General features: G+C 33.9%; 1 protein-coding gene and 1 non-coding gene across 2 annotated transcripts in view; one reads left to right on the plus strand and one right to left on the minus strand.

The window, feature by feature from the left end:
- LOC132428591 (sodium channel protein type 2 subunit alpha) overlaps positions 1–16,276 on the minus strand; it is a 94,135-nt gene that overhangs the window by 19,270 nt on the left and 58,589 nt on the right. The window contains exons 18-20 of the mRNA XM_060016658.1: positions 11,499–11,619; positions 3,018–3,172; positions 1,254–1,427 (exon numbers count right to left, since the gene is read on the minus strand). Coding sequence (XP_059872641.1) covers positions 1,254–1,427; positions 3,018–3,172; positions 11,499–11,619 — 450 coding nt within the window. The remainder of the gene's footprint in view (positions 1–1,253; positions 1,428–3,017; positions 3,173–11,498; positions 11,620–16,276) is intronic.
- Positions 4,051–4,156, plus strand: LOC132428842 (U6 spliceosomal RNA). Its single transcript, XR_009520232.1, has one exon. It is a non-coding gene; the product is annotated as a U6 spliceosomal RNA (small nuclear RNA).

The following is a 16,276-nucleotide window of genomic DNA, read 5'->3' on the forward strand; positions in this document are numbered from 1 at the left end:
ATTGTCTTATTTCATTGCCAGTAAACTTTTGATATAATTCTTCATGTAGCTCTATATGTTATTTAAGAATAGATTTGCTTTAGGCAGATTCAAGGGAAAAAAGATATTTTTGTCTCTTAAATTCAAAGAATTCTCTTTGTCTCTTACAAATTTTTTCCTCTGTTTGGTGATCAGAAAACTCCTACTAAATTAAAAGTTGATATATTTTTCACCTGAAGTTGTAAAAAATAATTTTCTCCATGAAAGGGTCCATTTTTTTCTTTGCTAGCAACATATGTAAATTTTATATTTCAAAATACATCTTTAATTGCCAAGGAATTATTATAATCAACAGAATATTATCTTTAAAGTACACTACTTAACACATTGTGCTTTCCTGAAAATTCCAGAGCCCTCCTCCTCCCTTAGCTCTGAGCATCACCCATCCCCTCCCCGCAGGTGTTCTGTCCCCTATTCTCACTGGCTCGCCTAGTCTTTTCTAGACAAAAGGCCTTTAAGTTCCTTTCTAGTCTTTCAAAATGGACTATTAATTTAAAAGGAGTTTAAGAAGTAAATCTCCAAAACTAAATGAAAGTGATTTAAATTTTTTTTTTTTAGTTAAGATATTATATGCATTAAAAAAGGTGAGATCTTCCTCAGAATTTTCCCTCAAAAATCAAGGAATAACCTCATATTCATATTTTTAAAGCTTCATATTCTGATACTGCATCTTTATTTTCAACACCATCGTGGTTTCACTAAACTTTTAAATAATTGGTCCAATAGCCAATCTGTTTCTGCCATCATACAAATCAAGAAGTGTCTCTTGCTATTTGGACTTGCAAATTTTTTGGAATTAGTAATCCACCTGTGGGACAAACACTTTGCAACAGGCTCTGGTGATGATGAATATAGTAACATCAAAGATGCCCTTGAAGAATTTAAATACAGTTATTGTATGAAATGTGAGAGTGATAAAAGCAAAACTTCTATGGTAATATATTATTTTGTATAACTTGGAATCTTAAATATTAATTTAAACTAAATCAATACATACAATAAGTTCCATTTGACTGTTTCATCTCTGAAAGTATATACATTTAAACCAGCAAAAAAATTGTTTTGGGGCATTTTCTTATTGGGAAGATGGGAACCATCATTTATATTTGGGGCCATGCAGTACTTACTGAGTGCCTTTTATGTGCCAGGCACCATTGCTAGCACATATCATTCACATGCCAACAGAATGAATCAAGAATGTGCAGAATACTCACATCGACAATCAGGAAATCTAGCCAGCACCAGGCATTGGTAAAATACACTTGAAAGCCGTATGCAACCCACTTGAGAAGCATTTCCAGGATGAATATATAAGTGAAAACTTTGTCAGCATATTCTAACATGGTCTTAATGGTTTTTCGCTGTTCAATATATATATCTTCAAAGGCCTGTAAGTGAAAAAGCTTCACTGAATTTCATTTTCATAAACTGTCTCTAATTGGTATTTTATTAGAGAAAAACATGCTGCAAGCCTGTTCTCAGGTGCTTAAGGGTGGAACACTTTGTGCTTCCCAGAGCTGCACTTTGCTTTATAGTTATCTATATGCAAATGACTGTTGACTGAGCATTTATCAACCAATTAATTCAAATAATTTTTAAATTTTGGTATCAGGGTACCCCAAAAGAGCTTAAAATTTTTGAGACATTGCCAGCTGCTTCTCTCTACAGCAGGAGGCAGAAAATCATCTGCAAGCAGATCTGCTTTGTTCAGTGCAGAGTTGTGGACTGTAGCCTTTCAGTAATGCAAATGTAAGGCAAGGAGCCCCCTTAGCCTGGGAAAGGGGAATGGATTATGATCTCTAGCTTTCTCCTCTATCTCTCTTGCTCAATCTGGGCATGTGTGTGGTGTATATCTAGAACCTCCTTATTTTGCAGAGCTCTTTGGAAAGGGAGGGGGAATTCATTTGCCGGAGTCCCTAGGCCTTCTGGAATGAAAAGAGCATTTATCTAATTCAGTCCTCTTACAAGAAAAACTATCAGGGTAACCTGGTGGTCTGGATCAAGGAGAAAGGAGAATTTTATTTTTTTTTTGGAGAAAAGGGGGATCTGGGCTTGTAAGTGGGGCTCAATACAAGGGCCTAAATGCTTTTCAACTCTATCTATAGCTGAAGCTAGAAGCCCCTCAGAAGCCAGCCTTTGTGCATGTTGGTGCATTTTGGTGATCTCTGACTGGGTGTAATTGATAACAGTGAGCTGCTACAGCAAGGGCACTAGTCACCGACAAGATGTCACAGTTCCCTCTCTACTTGGCATTAAAACACAGAGCTGACCTTCTTTGCTCCAAGTACATGACAGGCTGCAGAATCCTTAATCAAATCAGAGGTGGGCTTTGAGGCCTCCAGATATAATGCCATGATCCTCCTACTAAAATCAACTCACCAAACACTAGCAACTAATAGAAAAATAAACAAATAAAAGAAAGGTAACCACATTTACATTAACAAATGGAAAACGGGACACACTGTTTTCATTATATTAATCAATATTTTGACCAAATTGACCATTCTGTGGAATGAAATCAGATATAAAATAAGTTTGTAATGCTTTCACTTTGCTACTCATTGGTAATTAAGTTAGTTTACTATTTGCCATTCAATGTGATTGGCACTAGTGAATCAGCATGAACAAGACAGGTGGGTTTTATGTAGCAATGGAGCTTATGTTAAACAGTTTGATATTTAGCTGATAATCCCATATCATGTCTACATACTCATTCTTAACAGGAACTGGTTCTGATGACTAAAAAAAAGATCCTTCCTTAAATAGTCACAAAAAATCATACTGATCTAAATTTGATTCAGTTTGAGGCCTATTCCAGAACAATGAAAATTGCTCTTTAAGTACTGTGCTAAAAATGTCATACAATGTCTCTCATATTCACAAACACCTTGCTGTAAAAACATGTAAGAGGAGGTTCATTAAGGGGAAAGGTGAAGGATTTCAGGTAAAAGTAAAAGAGCAAATCATATTTCACCTACCAGTGCCCCACTGCTGAGTAGAATCATGAAGACAATGAAGGTTTCAAACCAGTTATGCTCCACTATCTTATAGCAAGTTTTTCTCAAGTTCCACCAGAGTTTCCCTTTGCCTTCTTCTATGCTTATCTGACAACACTTAAACTTCCGCACACAGTCTAAAATATGTCAAAGTAAATGAAGAAAAAAATTACTCTTTGATTATGTATATTTGTGCTGGTGTGAGATTCATCTACATTATTACCTGATATATTGTAAATAACTAGTTGTTAATATGGCTTTCACTTGTAGAAATAGAAATCATCTATACTTTTTTTACTCATTCATTCAACATTTTTTAGTGTTTATGGGACTATTATAATGAATTATATTGCATTATAAAAAAATATTATAGAACAACAGAAAGAAGTAAAATCACCAAAAGTTGATATTTCCATCCTATCCTTATCCTATGAGTATGATTCCACTCATATACAGACTTTATATATATTTGATTTCTAATTAGTTAACTTAATGGTATAATATAAACATTTCCCTTTTTGTTACAAGTAAATAGAATTTTGAAAGGTTTCACATGCTTCTCTAAATAAGATTACCAGACATAAACAAAATTTATATAAAGATTCCACTATTATTGAATATTTTTTTGTATTTTATTTATTTTTTTATACAGTAGGTTCTTATTAGTTATCCATTTTGTACATATTAGTGTACATATGTCAATCCCAGTCTCCCAAGTCATCACACCACCTATTATTGAATATTTATGTTTCTTTAACTCTAGCTATTATCAGCAATAATGTAATAGACACCTTTGCAGTCTACTATATCAAAGGCTTGTCAACAAATATTTATTGAATAACTGTTTATTCAAGGAATTATATTGGACAAATTATAAAACTAGAATGTGTGAAACACAGCCTTGTTCTAAAAAGAATGTGTATTTTGAGTAGGGGAGATTTGCCCACAGATATTACAGTTATAGAAAGCAAAATAGGTATTGTGAGAGTTTACTAGCAGATTAATTTCTAATACTGCGCTCACTTTGGCAACACATATAAAACACTGGAATGATACAGAGAAGATTAGCATGGCCCCTGCACAAGGATGACAGGCAAATTCATGAAGTGTTCCATATTTTTTACAAGGGAATCCCCATAAGGTTAACAGCTGATCTTTCAGCAGAAACTCTGCAAGCCAGAAGGGAGTGGCAGGACATATTGAAAGTGATGAAAAGGAAAAACATACAACCAAGATTACTCTACCCAGCAAGGATATCATTCAGATTCAACGGAGAAATTAAAACCGTTAGAGACAAGCAAAAGCTAAGAGAATTCAGCACCATGACACCAGCTTTACAACAAATGCTAAAGGAACTTCTCTAGGCAAGAAACACAAGAGAAGGATAAGACCTACAATAATAAACCCCCAAAATTAAGAAAATGGTAATAGGAACATACATATTGATAATTACCTTAAATGTAAGTGGATTAAATGCTCCCACCAAAAGACACAGACTGGCTGAATGGATACAAAAATAAAACCCGTATATATGCTGTCTACAAGAGACCCACCTCAGACCTAGGGACACATACAGACTGAAAGTGAGGGGATGGAAAAAGATATTCCATGCAAATGGAAATCAAAAGAAAGCTGGAGTAGTAATTCTCATATTAGACAAAATACACTTTAAAACAAAGACTATTACAAGAGACAAAGAAGGACACTACATAATGATCAAGGGATCAATCCAGGAAGAAGATATAACAATTGAAAATATTTATGCACCCAACATAGGAGCACCTCAATACATAAGGCAAATACTAACAGCCATAAGAAGGGACATCGGCAGTAACACAATCATAGTAGGGGACTTTAACACCCCACTTTCACCTATGGACAGATCATCCAAAATGAAAATAAATAAGGAAACACAAGCTTTAAATGATACATTAAACAAGATGGACTTAATTGATATTTATAGGACATTCCATCAAAAATCAACAGAATACACTTTCTTCTCAAGTGCTTATGGAACATTCTTCAGGATAGATCATATCTTGGGTCACAAATCAAGCCTTGGTAAATTTAAGAAAACTGAAATCTTATCAAGTATCTTTTCCGACCACAACGCTATGAGACTAGATATCAGTCACTGGAAAAAATCTGTAAAAAATACGAACACATGGAGGCTAAACAATATGCTACTAAATAACCAAGAGATCACTGAAGAAATCAAAGGGGAAATAAAAAAATACCTAGAAACAAATCACAATGAAAACCTGATGACCCAAAATCTATGGGATGCAGCAAAAGAAGTTCTAAGAGGAAGTTTATAGCAATACGATCCTACCTCAAGAAACAAGAAAAACCTTGTTTTTAAACAAGCTAACCTTACACCTAAAGCAATTAGACAAAGAAGAACAAAAAACCCCAAAGTTAGCACAAGGAAAGAAATCGTAAAGATCAGATCAGAAATAAATGAAAAAGAAATGAAGGAAACGATAGCAAAGATCAATAAAACTCAAGGATGGTTCCTTAAGAAGATAAACAAAATCAACAAACCATTAGCCAGAATCATCAAGAATAAAAGGGAGAAGACTCAATAGAATTAGAAATGAAAAAGAAGAAGTAACAACTGACACTGCAGAAATACAAAGGATCATGAGAGATTACTACAAGCAACTATATGCCAATAAAATGGACAACCTGGAAGAACTGGACAAATTCTTAGAAAAGCACAACATTCTGAGACTGAACCAGGAAGAAGCAGAAAATATAAATAGACAAATCACAAGCACTGAAACTGAAACTGTGATTAAAAATCTTCCAACAAACAAAAGCCCAGGACCAGATGGCTTCAGAGGTGAATTCTATCAAACATTAAGAGAAGAGCTAACACGTATCCTTCTCAAACTCTTCCAAAATATAGCAGAGGGAGGAACACTCCCAAACACATTCTACAAGGCCAGCATCACCCTGATACCGAAACCAGATAAAGATGTCACAAAGAAAGAAAACTACAGGCCAATACCACTGGTGAATATAGATGCAAAAATCCTCAATAAAATACTAGCAAACAGACTCCAACAGCACATTAAAAGGATCATACAACATGATCAAGTGGGGTTTATCCCAGGAATGCAAGGATTCCTCAATATACACTAATCAATCAATGTGATAAACCATATTAACGAATTGAATGAGAAAAACCACATGATCATCTCAATAGATGCAGAAAAAGCTTTTGACAAAATTCAACACTCATTTATGACAAAAACCCTCCAGAAAGTAGGCATAGAGGGAACTTACCTCAACATAATAAAGGCCATATATGACAAACCCACAGCCAACATCGTTCTCAATGGTGAAAAGCTGAAACCATTTCCACTAAGATCAGGAACAAGACAAGGTTGCCCACTCTCACCACTGTTATTCAACATAGTTTTGGAAGTTTTCAAACAGCAATCAGAGAGGAAAAAGAAATAAAAGGAATCCAAAACGTTAAAGAAGAAGTAAAACTGTCCCTGTTTGCAGATGACATGATCCCATACATAGAGAATCCTAAACATGCTACCAGAAAACTACTAGAGCGAATCAATGAATTTGGTAAAGTAGCAGGATACAAAATTAATGCACAGAAATCTCTTGCATTCCTATACACTAATGATGAAAAATCTGAAAGAGAAATTATGGAAACACTTGCATTTACCATTGCAACAAAAAGAATAAAATACCTAGGAATAAACCTACCTAAGGAGACAAAAGACCTGTATGTAGGAAACTATAAGACGCTGATGAAAGAAAATAAAGATGATACAAATAGATGGAGAGATATACCATGTTCTTGGATTGGAAGAATCAATATTGTGAAAATGACTATTCTACCCAAAGCAATCTACAGATTCAATACAATCCCTATCACACTACCAATGGCATTTTCCACAGAACTAGAACAAAAAGTTTCACAATTTGTATGGGAAAACAAAAAACCCCAAATAGCAAAGGCAATCTTATGAAAGAAAAACAGAGCTGGAGGAATCAGGTTCCCTGACTTCAAACTATACTACAAAGCTACAATAATCAAGACAGTATGGTACTGGCGAAAAAAAAACAGAAATATAGATAAATGGAACAGGATAGAAAGCCCAGAAATTAACCCATGCACATATGGTCACCTTACCTTTGATAAAGGAGGCAAGAATATACAATGGAGAAACAACAGCCTCTTCAATAAGTGGTGCTGGGAAAACTGGACAGCTACATGTCAAAGAATGAAATTAGAACACTTCCTAACACCATGTGCAAAAATAAACTCAAAATGGATTAAAGACCTAAATCTAAGGCCAGACACTATAAAACTCTTAGAGGAAAACATAGGCAGAACACTCGATGACATAAATCACAGCAAGATCCTTTTTGACCTACCTCCTAGAGAAATGGAAATAAAAACAAAAATAATCAAATGGGACCTAATGAAACTTAAAAGCTTTTGCACAGCAAAGGAAACCATAAACAAGACAAAAAAACAACCCTCAGAATGGGAGAAGATATTTGCTAATGAATCAATGGAAAAAGGATTAATCTCCAAAATATATAAACAGCTCATGCAGCTCAATATCAAAAAAACAAACAATCCAATCCAAAAATGGGCAGAAGACCTAAATAGACATTTCTCCAAAGAAGATATACAGATTGTCAACCAACACATGAAAGGATGCTCAACATCAGTAATCATTAGAGAAATGCAAATCAAAACTTCAATAAGGTGTCACCTCACACTGGTCAGAATGACCATCATCAAAAAATCTACAAACAATAAATTCTGGAGAGGGTATGGAGAAAAGGGAACACTCCTGCACTGTTGGTAGGAATGTAAATTGATACAGCCACTATGGAGAACAGTATGGAGGGTCCTTAAATAACTAAAAATAGAACTACCATACAACCCAGCAATCCCACTACTGGGCATATACCCTGAGAAAACCATAATTCAAAAAAAGTCATGTACCACAATGTTCATCGCATCTCTATTTACAATAGCCAGGATATGGAAGCAACCTAAGTGTCCATTGACAGATGAATGGGTAAAGAAGATGTGGCACATATATATATAATGGAATATTACTCAGCCATAAAAAGAAACGAAATTGAGTTATTTGTAGTGAGGTGGACAGACCTAGAATCTGTCATACACAGTGAAATAACTCAGAAAGAGAAAAACAAATACTGTATTGTAACATATATAGAGAGAGAGTCTAAAACAAAAAAAAGTTCTGAAGAACTTAGGGGCAGGACGGGAATAAAGATGCACATGTAGAGAATAGACTTGAGGACACGGGGAGGGGGAAGGGTTAGCTGGGATGAAGTAAGAGAATGGCATGCACATATATACACTACCAAATGTAAAACAGACAGCTAGTGGGGAGAAGATGCATAGCGCAGGGAGCTCAGTTTGGTGCTTTGTGACCACCTAGAGGGGTGGGATAGGGAGGTTGGGAGGGAGACGCAAGAGGGAGGAGATATGGGGATATATGTATACGTATAGGTGATTCACTTTGTTATAGAGCAGAAACTAACACACCATTGTAAAACAATTATACTCCAATAAAGATGTTAAAAAATATATTTCTAATACTGAGCTTTACAGAAAAAGTGGACTTGGGGATAGACTTTGAAGGATGTGTAAGAATCAGGTCTAGTACATGGAGCTGTAAAGGAATGCAGAAAAAGTGATATTAATAAACCTTGGTGATGGAAAAGTCTAGAAATTGTATGAAGCAGAGAATTGGGAGTCAAGACTAGAAAAGACACTTGAAAGCCAATCTCAAAAGGACTCGAATGATTCAGTTAGAGAACTTAGATTTTATGTGCTATATAATGGGGAAAAACATTGAAGGATTTATTTGGGAGTTATGGAGATTTACCTGATAAGAATACTGATTTAGAATGATCTTTACCTGCACAAGGCAGTGGATGACTAGAAGAGAGAAGATGGAAAAGGAGTCCAGAGTCTATGAGATTCAATCAACTTAACATTAAAGAAAGTGAAAGCAAGGGTAATGCTAGTGATAGTGGTCAGGAATCAAAAGATACTGCTGAGTTGACAGGACCTGGCAGCACACAGTATATTGGGGAGCTGGGGTGTGAGAGAGGAGTCATGACATAGAGTTTTAACCATGACAGAGAGCTCTCCTTCAATGAATAGAAAAATGGAAACCTCATTTTGAAGGAGCTTAATATTTTAATGCATAAATATTTAACAGATGCTACTTTATAATGTCAGCCAGATCATATCCTTTGTTTCATGAAAATTTAATGAAGTCCACTTAAATGTTATTAGTTTCTCAAGAAAGAAAGAAATAGCATTGTATTTCTTGTTTCTTTGAGGCAAGATCTTTCTCACGTTTCTGACTCCCAAAGGATTAAGAAGAATTACATGCCCTGAAAATATTTGTTGTAATGAATTAAATGGAACTGGATTTAAGGGGGTTTTTTTCCCCTAAAGAGGATATGGGATGAAAAAACACTGTTTAACATAAAAAGACCAACATTAGTGGGAAGGATAAATGCCAAATTTGGGATACTGATTCACTTCTGAGAGAAAACCAAGGGAATGGGATACTGAAAGGGTACAAAAGGGGCCAAATCTGTATCTGTTTTATTCCTAAATAAAAAGTCTGAAGCAAATATTACAAAAATATTCAAATTGTTAAAGTTGGTTGGTGGGTGTCTATGTATTATTTTTGTTTTCTATAATGTTATGTTGGTGACATTTCATACTTAAATGCTTTTTTTTAACTTCACAAAAGACAAATGCTGATACTACCATAAATATTATTATGCATATATTGTGACCCTAAAAATAAGCTAATGGTCTGGGAAGGAGTAATAACTAATGCTACAGAAATTATTTTTGTGATATACCACTTAAATGTTTTGTGAAGTCATAATTTTTTCATAATCAACATCACTGAAATGTGTGCAGAATTTTGGAGGAAATAGTGAAGAAAAGTGGCTTCCCTCATAACTTATGCTGAACAAATAGCTCTTTCTCTGAAATAATTTAAAAATTGACAATTAATATATAAATATTTGTTTTCTCCAATGCATTTAAGTCCAAAAGCAATAGGTGTATGCAACATAATCATCTGCAAAAGCCTTGAATCTATTGACCTCAATTTTGATTTCTAACTTTGTATAATCACATATTTTTAAAGTTAGCTTAAGTCTAAATTAAAACTGCTTTAACGTTCTTAAATAAAATGAAAATGAATGAAACACTTTTAGAATTAGTTGTAATTAAATAGCATTACTACAGTCATTGTTATTAAAATAAACTTTTGCTTAAGCAATTACTTTTGAATCTGGGTCTAAGACATAGTATGAATTGTTAAATAGCTGTTAACTAAAAAAATGAGTTAAGAATGAAGTGATTCCTAGGGCTTTAGAGAAAAAGTTCTGTACCTACAATAGTGATTTATATAAGAAATATAAGGAATTTCATACTCTGTAATATTGCACTAATTTTTTACGCCTCTTTGTATGTAGCGCATTCCCACATTGAATCTGGATTGGTGACTGCTTTGGTGAACAGGACAGAAGCAAACCTGATGTAAGTGGAGGATTAAGTGCTTGGCATTTAGGCTTCCTCTCCTGCTCCTTTGCTTTCGCTATGAGAACAAGCCTGGGCCAGTGTGTGGATGGAGCTGAGTCAGGCAGCAGTCTCATCTAAGAACTCAGCCGTATGACTAATCTTAACCAAGATCAGCAAAACCACCTAGCCAGCCATGGGCTTGTGAGCAAAAATATACGTTTTTTTGTTATATGATAAGAAGTTCTGGGTGGTTTGATACACAACATTATTGTTCAAGAGATAACTGATGCATACCTCAAATAACATAATTTTAGTTTTCTTCACAAAATCCTCTTAGTATTACTCCAATGGCATGGAGCCCTGTATTATATGGCTCAGTATATCTTGGCATTTCATTATCTACAATCTAGTATCATTTGGAGCTAATAAAAAATATTTGACCTTGACAGATACAGGTAATTGTTATTCATGGACAGTTTGAAATATACATTAATCAATTCATACCCATTATGACCTGACAAAACAGTAAACAATAAATTACTTCTTTGATTTAAAATTTTTTTCTTTTTCTTTTTAAAGCTAAAGAGAGAGATGTATGATTTGGCTTTCTCTCCTATCAAAGATTCTAGAAGGCCACCATAAAACCCAGATAGTTAACAGCATTTCTTAAAGTGGAACAGGATTCACAAAAATAGAATATCTGATTACATAAATTAAATCTTACCTTTTCAAAAATCATCTGTGTTTTGATATAGAAAAAGCAATGAACAGACAAGTAAAGGAACAGTTGTTGGATAGATAATGGACGATTAGAGCGAGCCCGGGAGGGAGAGAATAGATGGCTAGATCAGAGAAGTCTAATGAGCGTACACACATTTTTTCCTCACCTTCCGTAAAACAGGCTTCAGGTTCCAGAGATTCTTCAGGTTCAACCTCAGGTTGTTCTCCCTCAGCGGGAGCTCCTATGTCAACAGTGCTGCCTTCAGATGAACTAGTTGCATTTAGCTTCTGAAAATCAATTCCACAGAAAAGCTTTTAAAATATTTTCTTTAATCTACAATATAAAAATTTCAAAGGCGTGCCCTTAAGTCTTCTGTATTCATTTCCTTGATCTGTAATTTAAGAATATCTTAAACATAATGCCAGTCCGCTTTAGTAGAAGTGGGGGTCACAAGATTAGATACAGCACCACAAAATTTTTTCCTTTAAAAATATGGTGCTAACAACTTAAATAATTTTTGATTAAGCTCCTGCATAGAGAGAGATTCTGAAATAAAATCATGCAGAGAGCTTACATAAGCTGCCAGAGTAGTATTGTGGTCTGTGATCTTGCTTTTGTAAATTAGTTTGCAAATGGTCTAGTTTGTTTTATTCTAAAATTGTGACCCAACCAACAAAAGCTGTATGAGTGTATTTTCATGTCAAATGCAGAAAAGATTTGATCAGATGCACATAAACAGCAACAATCTAAATTTACCCACTTTTCATTGACATGAAAACATATACCACTTGTTGTTATTAAATATATTCTATAGTTTTCTAATTCTGAAGAGAGCAGCACATTGTTAGCTTTATAGCAAGAGCTGATATTTTGCATTCTCTTTGGCCAATGCACTCCTGTGTTTCATTGTGCATTTGGAAACTACTTGTTACTCTGGCACTCTTACCTCTCCGGTTAATAAAGGCAGAAATGAATCTTTGGTTGTTGTTTTGTTTTCCTTTAGGTTAAATCAAATACCACCAAAAGAAAAATATAATAGAAAGAAGTTGTTTTAAATCTTGAAATACAACAAACTTTAGCCAGGTCAGGTCGTTCATGGGATCAGTATAAATGAAGGGATCCAGTCTTTAACCTGGTCTTCAAATGCTGCAGGAATGACACAGGGCCAGGTATGAGTGCCACATGGAATCAGAGTAGTTTGGGCCACAGCATTCTCGGACCTGTTACAATGTTATTACCATTAGTGCATAACATTAGGAAATGGCTGAGCTGATAGGAGCTACTTTATAGAGGGGATGAGGTAAGCATATGATAAAATGCACATTGAAATATGTTGAACCCACTCTAAAATAGATGTTGTAGTCAGTACTGGAAACATTATACTTGGGCTAAGGATTCTATGGATTTCCAGAAGAAGCTGGTTCCCTTATTTCCTGAAAATAATTTTCTTTATATAAAATATTTCCTTGGCATAGTGGTGCTGATAAAGTAAAAATATTTATATAAGCTATAGATAAGACTGAAAATGCTTTTGTGTGTGTAATTAAACAATACCAATGATAGAAGCATAAATATATATGTATCCTCATTTAGAACTCGTTCAGAATTATTTTTAAATCTAACCAAACTACTTAAATCAAGGATTATATATTATAAGGTGCCTGAAGTTTTTTGATTTCTTTTTCTACTCACCAAGTATATCACAATACTAGACACTCAATTATAATATCTTTACTGTTAAAATTTGAATATATTTTGTTTTAAATGAAATATTATATGACTTTTTCTCATTTCCTGTCCTTCATCTTTTGATTAGACTCTTTCTTTGATAAGTGTAGCTGTGTTTATAAACATGTAATTGACTAAGAAATGGCTAAATTAACCTACCAATCCCATCCATCTGATTCACATAAAGCTGTTACACATTAGGGACCTGAAAATACTGATCTTATCATTTACTGGATATTGAAACATGACATAGGTAATCAGAATAAGTGAAGCTTGGTCATATATAATCTAACTACAAACAGCCCACAATAACAAATGGAAAACATTCCTTTTAGGAAAAAGGATAATACTGCAATTACAGATTGGGGGATGACCTGGGGATAAATGAGAATCCATATTCAGGTGTCCACATTGGCAAATGACTGCATCAGAGCCTGCATCAGTGCTGGCTATATTACACGTCAGGTACTCAACAATTTTTAAAAAATGAATGAATGAATGAACTTCTTCATAACAGAATGAAGGCTAGTCCTTGACAGTGATTGGGAGAAGTCACCAGACAACACATTCCAGGGAATCTTGGTTCAAAAGTTTCCAGAGGATCTCTGTAACATCAACTACAATGCCTTTCATTTAGTGCAGTGCCTTAGTACTGACATAGAATTAATAGATATCTTTTTAATTGAAGCCAAACATTTATATATTTAAAGGTCAAATCATTACTTTTTCAGAAGTACAACATAAAAGTATTCTGCTTTTCTAGAAGATGTATCTCACCAGACAATCTTTCAAAGCAAAGATCATGCTTTTGCCACCTCTGCATCCCTAGGACCCATCACAATGTTTGTGTTTAATAGATGTTTATTGGGTAAATGAATGAATGACCAATGCATGCACTATTTTATTCTACCACTAACTACTTCTAACACCTCCTATCTAATACTTACTTTTACATTCAAGGGAATACATATAATATTCTCATGTAAGTACAGAGAAACACAAATCCTTCAAGATTCTAAACTGTGTAGGTAATGACCAACAACCCTTAGAATCTGAAGTGCTGTCTAAACATCAGGCTTCCAATTAACCAGACCTATGATGAAACTACGAAGTAAACTGTACTTTAACTCTGGAGTCAGGAAAACTAAAACTGACTCATTTTGACAATGTTTTTCCTGTTTCTACTCTATGTACATGGATCTACAATCCCAGCAAAGAATGAAACCTCTCTAAGGAAAGGCAATATCTCATCCTCCTCCATCTTTTCCCTGATGTGGAACAGCACAGGATCTACCTGTCACATTTATTACTTGAATAACTTTATTTGGTCTACAAATAAAAAATCTAGGGTACACATTAATCCTCAACACCAACCAATCCAGTGTCTAGTTAGAGAAGGAAATGTGGCTTTAATCATCTTGTCAAAAGTCATACTGAGTCAGTAGCTGGACTCTAGGTCTTCTGTACCCCACTTTGCTAGGATTCCCTAGAGAATTTCTTTGATGATCCGTAAGTTAAGCCAATCTTTATCAATTTAAAACATTTAGTAGATGTGATATGTAATTAAACATCGTAGGTTCAAGATAGTGTTGGGATACTGTTGATTCCCATGTTTCATGACCATGAACTTAGTATTGGTTTCTTATATTCATATCTTTATATGTATTAATGTAGAATGAAGCTAAACATATGTTGGGATATTTTATAAACAAAAGTTTACTTTAAACAATAAGCCTGAGATATAGGCAAGAAATTCTGATTTATAAAATCTTTCTTGATAACATCAATTCAATGACTTCCTTAAAATCACATAAGAGGCAAATATCATAAAATATGTTGACGAAAACAGTTAAAATGTATAAAGAGCCAATAAAAACCAAATGAATCAAATTAAGAATATAAAACTCTTCAGCTTCAGATAAGGTTATAATTATGATTAATTTTAACTACAGTGCAAATTCACCAATTAGAATTATCAAATACACATCATTTTATGGAATTATTAGTACTCATATACTTAAAAGAAGAATTTTCAAATAAAGATTATTTGTAAATTCTCCAATCTAGGCACCATTCACTGTAAAATGCCACATGAGTAAGAGACCAATATAGTAACTACTTAGAAATAGAACCAGTTTTTTATTTTCAAGTTCTATTCTTCCCTTTGGTAAAATTTAGATTTTTAGGTTCCTTTTTTATTATTTGTGCTTATTTGCTGGAAGACAAGTGGACTGAATGATGTTGTTAGAACAGCCCTTCCTTACTCAACCTTTAAGAAAATATGGATGTTCCCTCAATGTCAGGATAGTCAAGAGATCAAACAGGAATAACAAACTGTTATTTGCTATGCCTGGCATTGACAATCATTTATTTTCAGATGAAAATATTAGCTGAACTTTTTTTTTTAGTGAAAGCTTCATGTTACAGGGCTCTTACTATTGAAAATCTGCTGGATTCCTCTAAGTGCTGGGGAATTATAATCATAGGAGTTAAACAGGGCAGAATCATATTTTGCTTAATGATGTAATAAATAAATTTCAAGACACACAGTATTTCACTTCACGTTTTTAAACATTATACTTCTAACTTTTACTTTCCAAACTATTGTTAAACATCTACATGCCAGACTCATAGTCCTTCTTTCAGAAAGTAAAAGTATTTTTGAAAATAATTAATCACAACAGAAAAAGGGAGAGAAAACGTCACTTCTTGTTAAGTTTTTCAAAGGCAACTTTTTTTTCTCATTATGAAGTTAAGATATATTTTTGAGAAAACGTAATTAGTAAATATTGTATATATTTTGGGGAAAATGTATATTCTAAACTTAATAAAAGAAATTGGAATTTTTTTAAAAAGAGATAATTCAAATATAGATTAAATCAAATATTCCATATCTAACTATTTTGGTCACCACAAATGGCAATCTTTTGTTCCACATGGATCCTAATCTGTACTTAAAGAACTCTAGGTCATTTTACATGAAAAATCTTAACATCGAAACAATGAAAGTGATGGTTATGCTTACTTTGGGATAGGCCTAAGGCCAAAGTGATACATTAATACTAGAAAGGAACTGCTCTTCTTAATAAGGAAGAAGGCAAAATCAAAACTATCATTATCATCATACTATATTATTAGATAATCATTTTTGTCTCTATAATAGATACATTATAAAATTCTATAATCCATAAATAGCAGGGTCTTAAATATATCTTG

This window comes from Delphinus delphis, chromosome 7 (assembly GCF_949987515.2).
Source record: "Delphinus delphis chromosome 7, mDelDel1.2, whole genome shotgun sequence".
NCBI classification, from domain to species: Eukaryota; Metazoa; Chordata; class Mammalia; order Artiodactyla; family Delphinidae; genus Delphinus; species Delphinus delphis.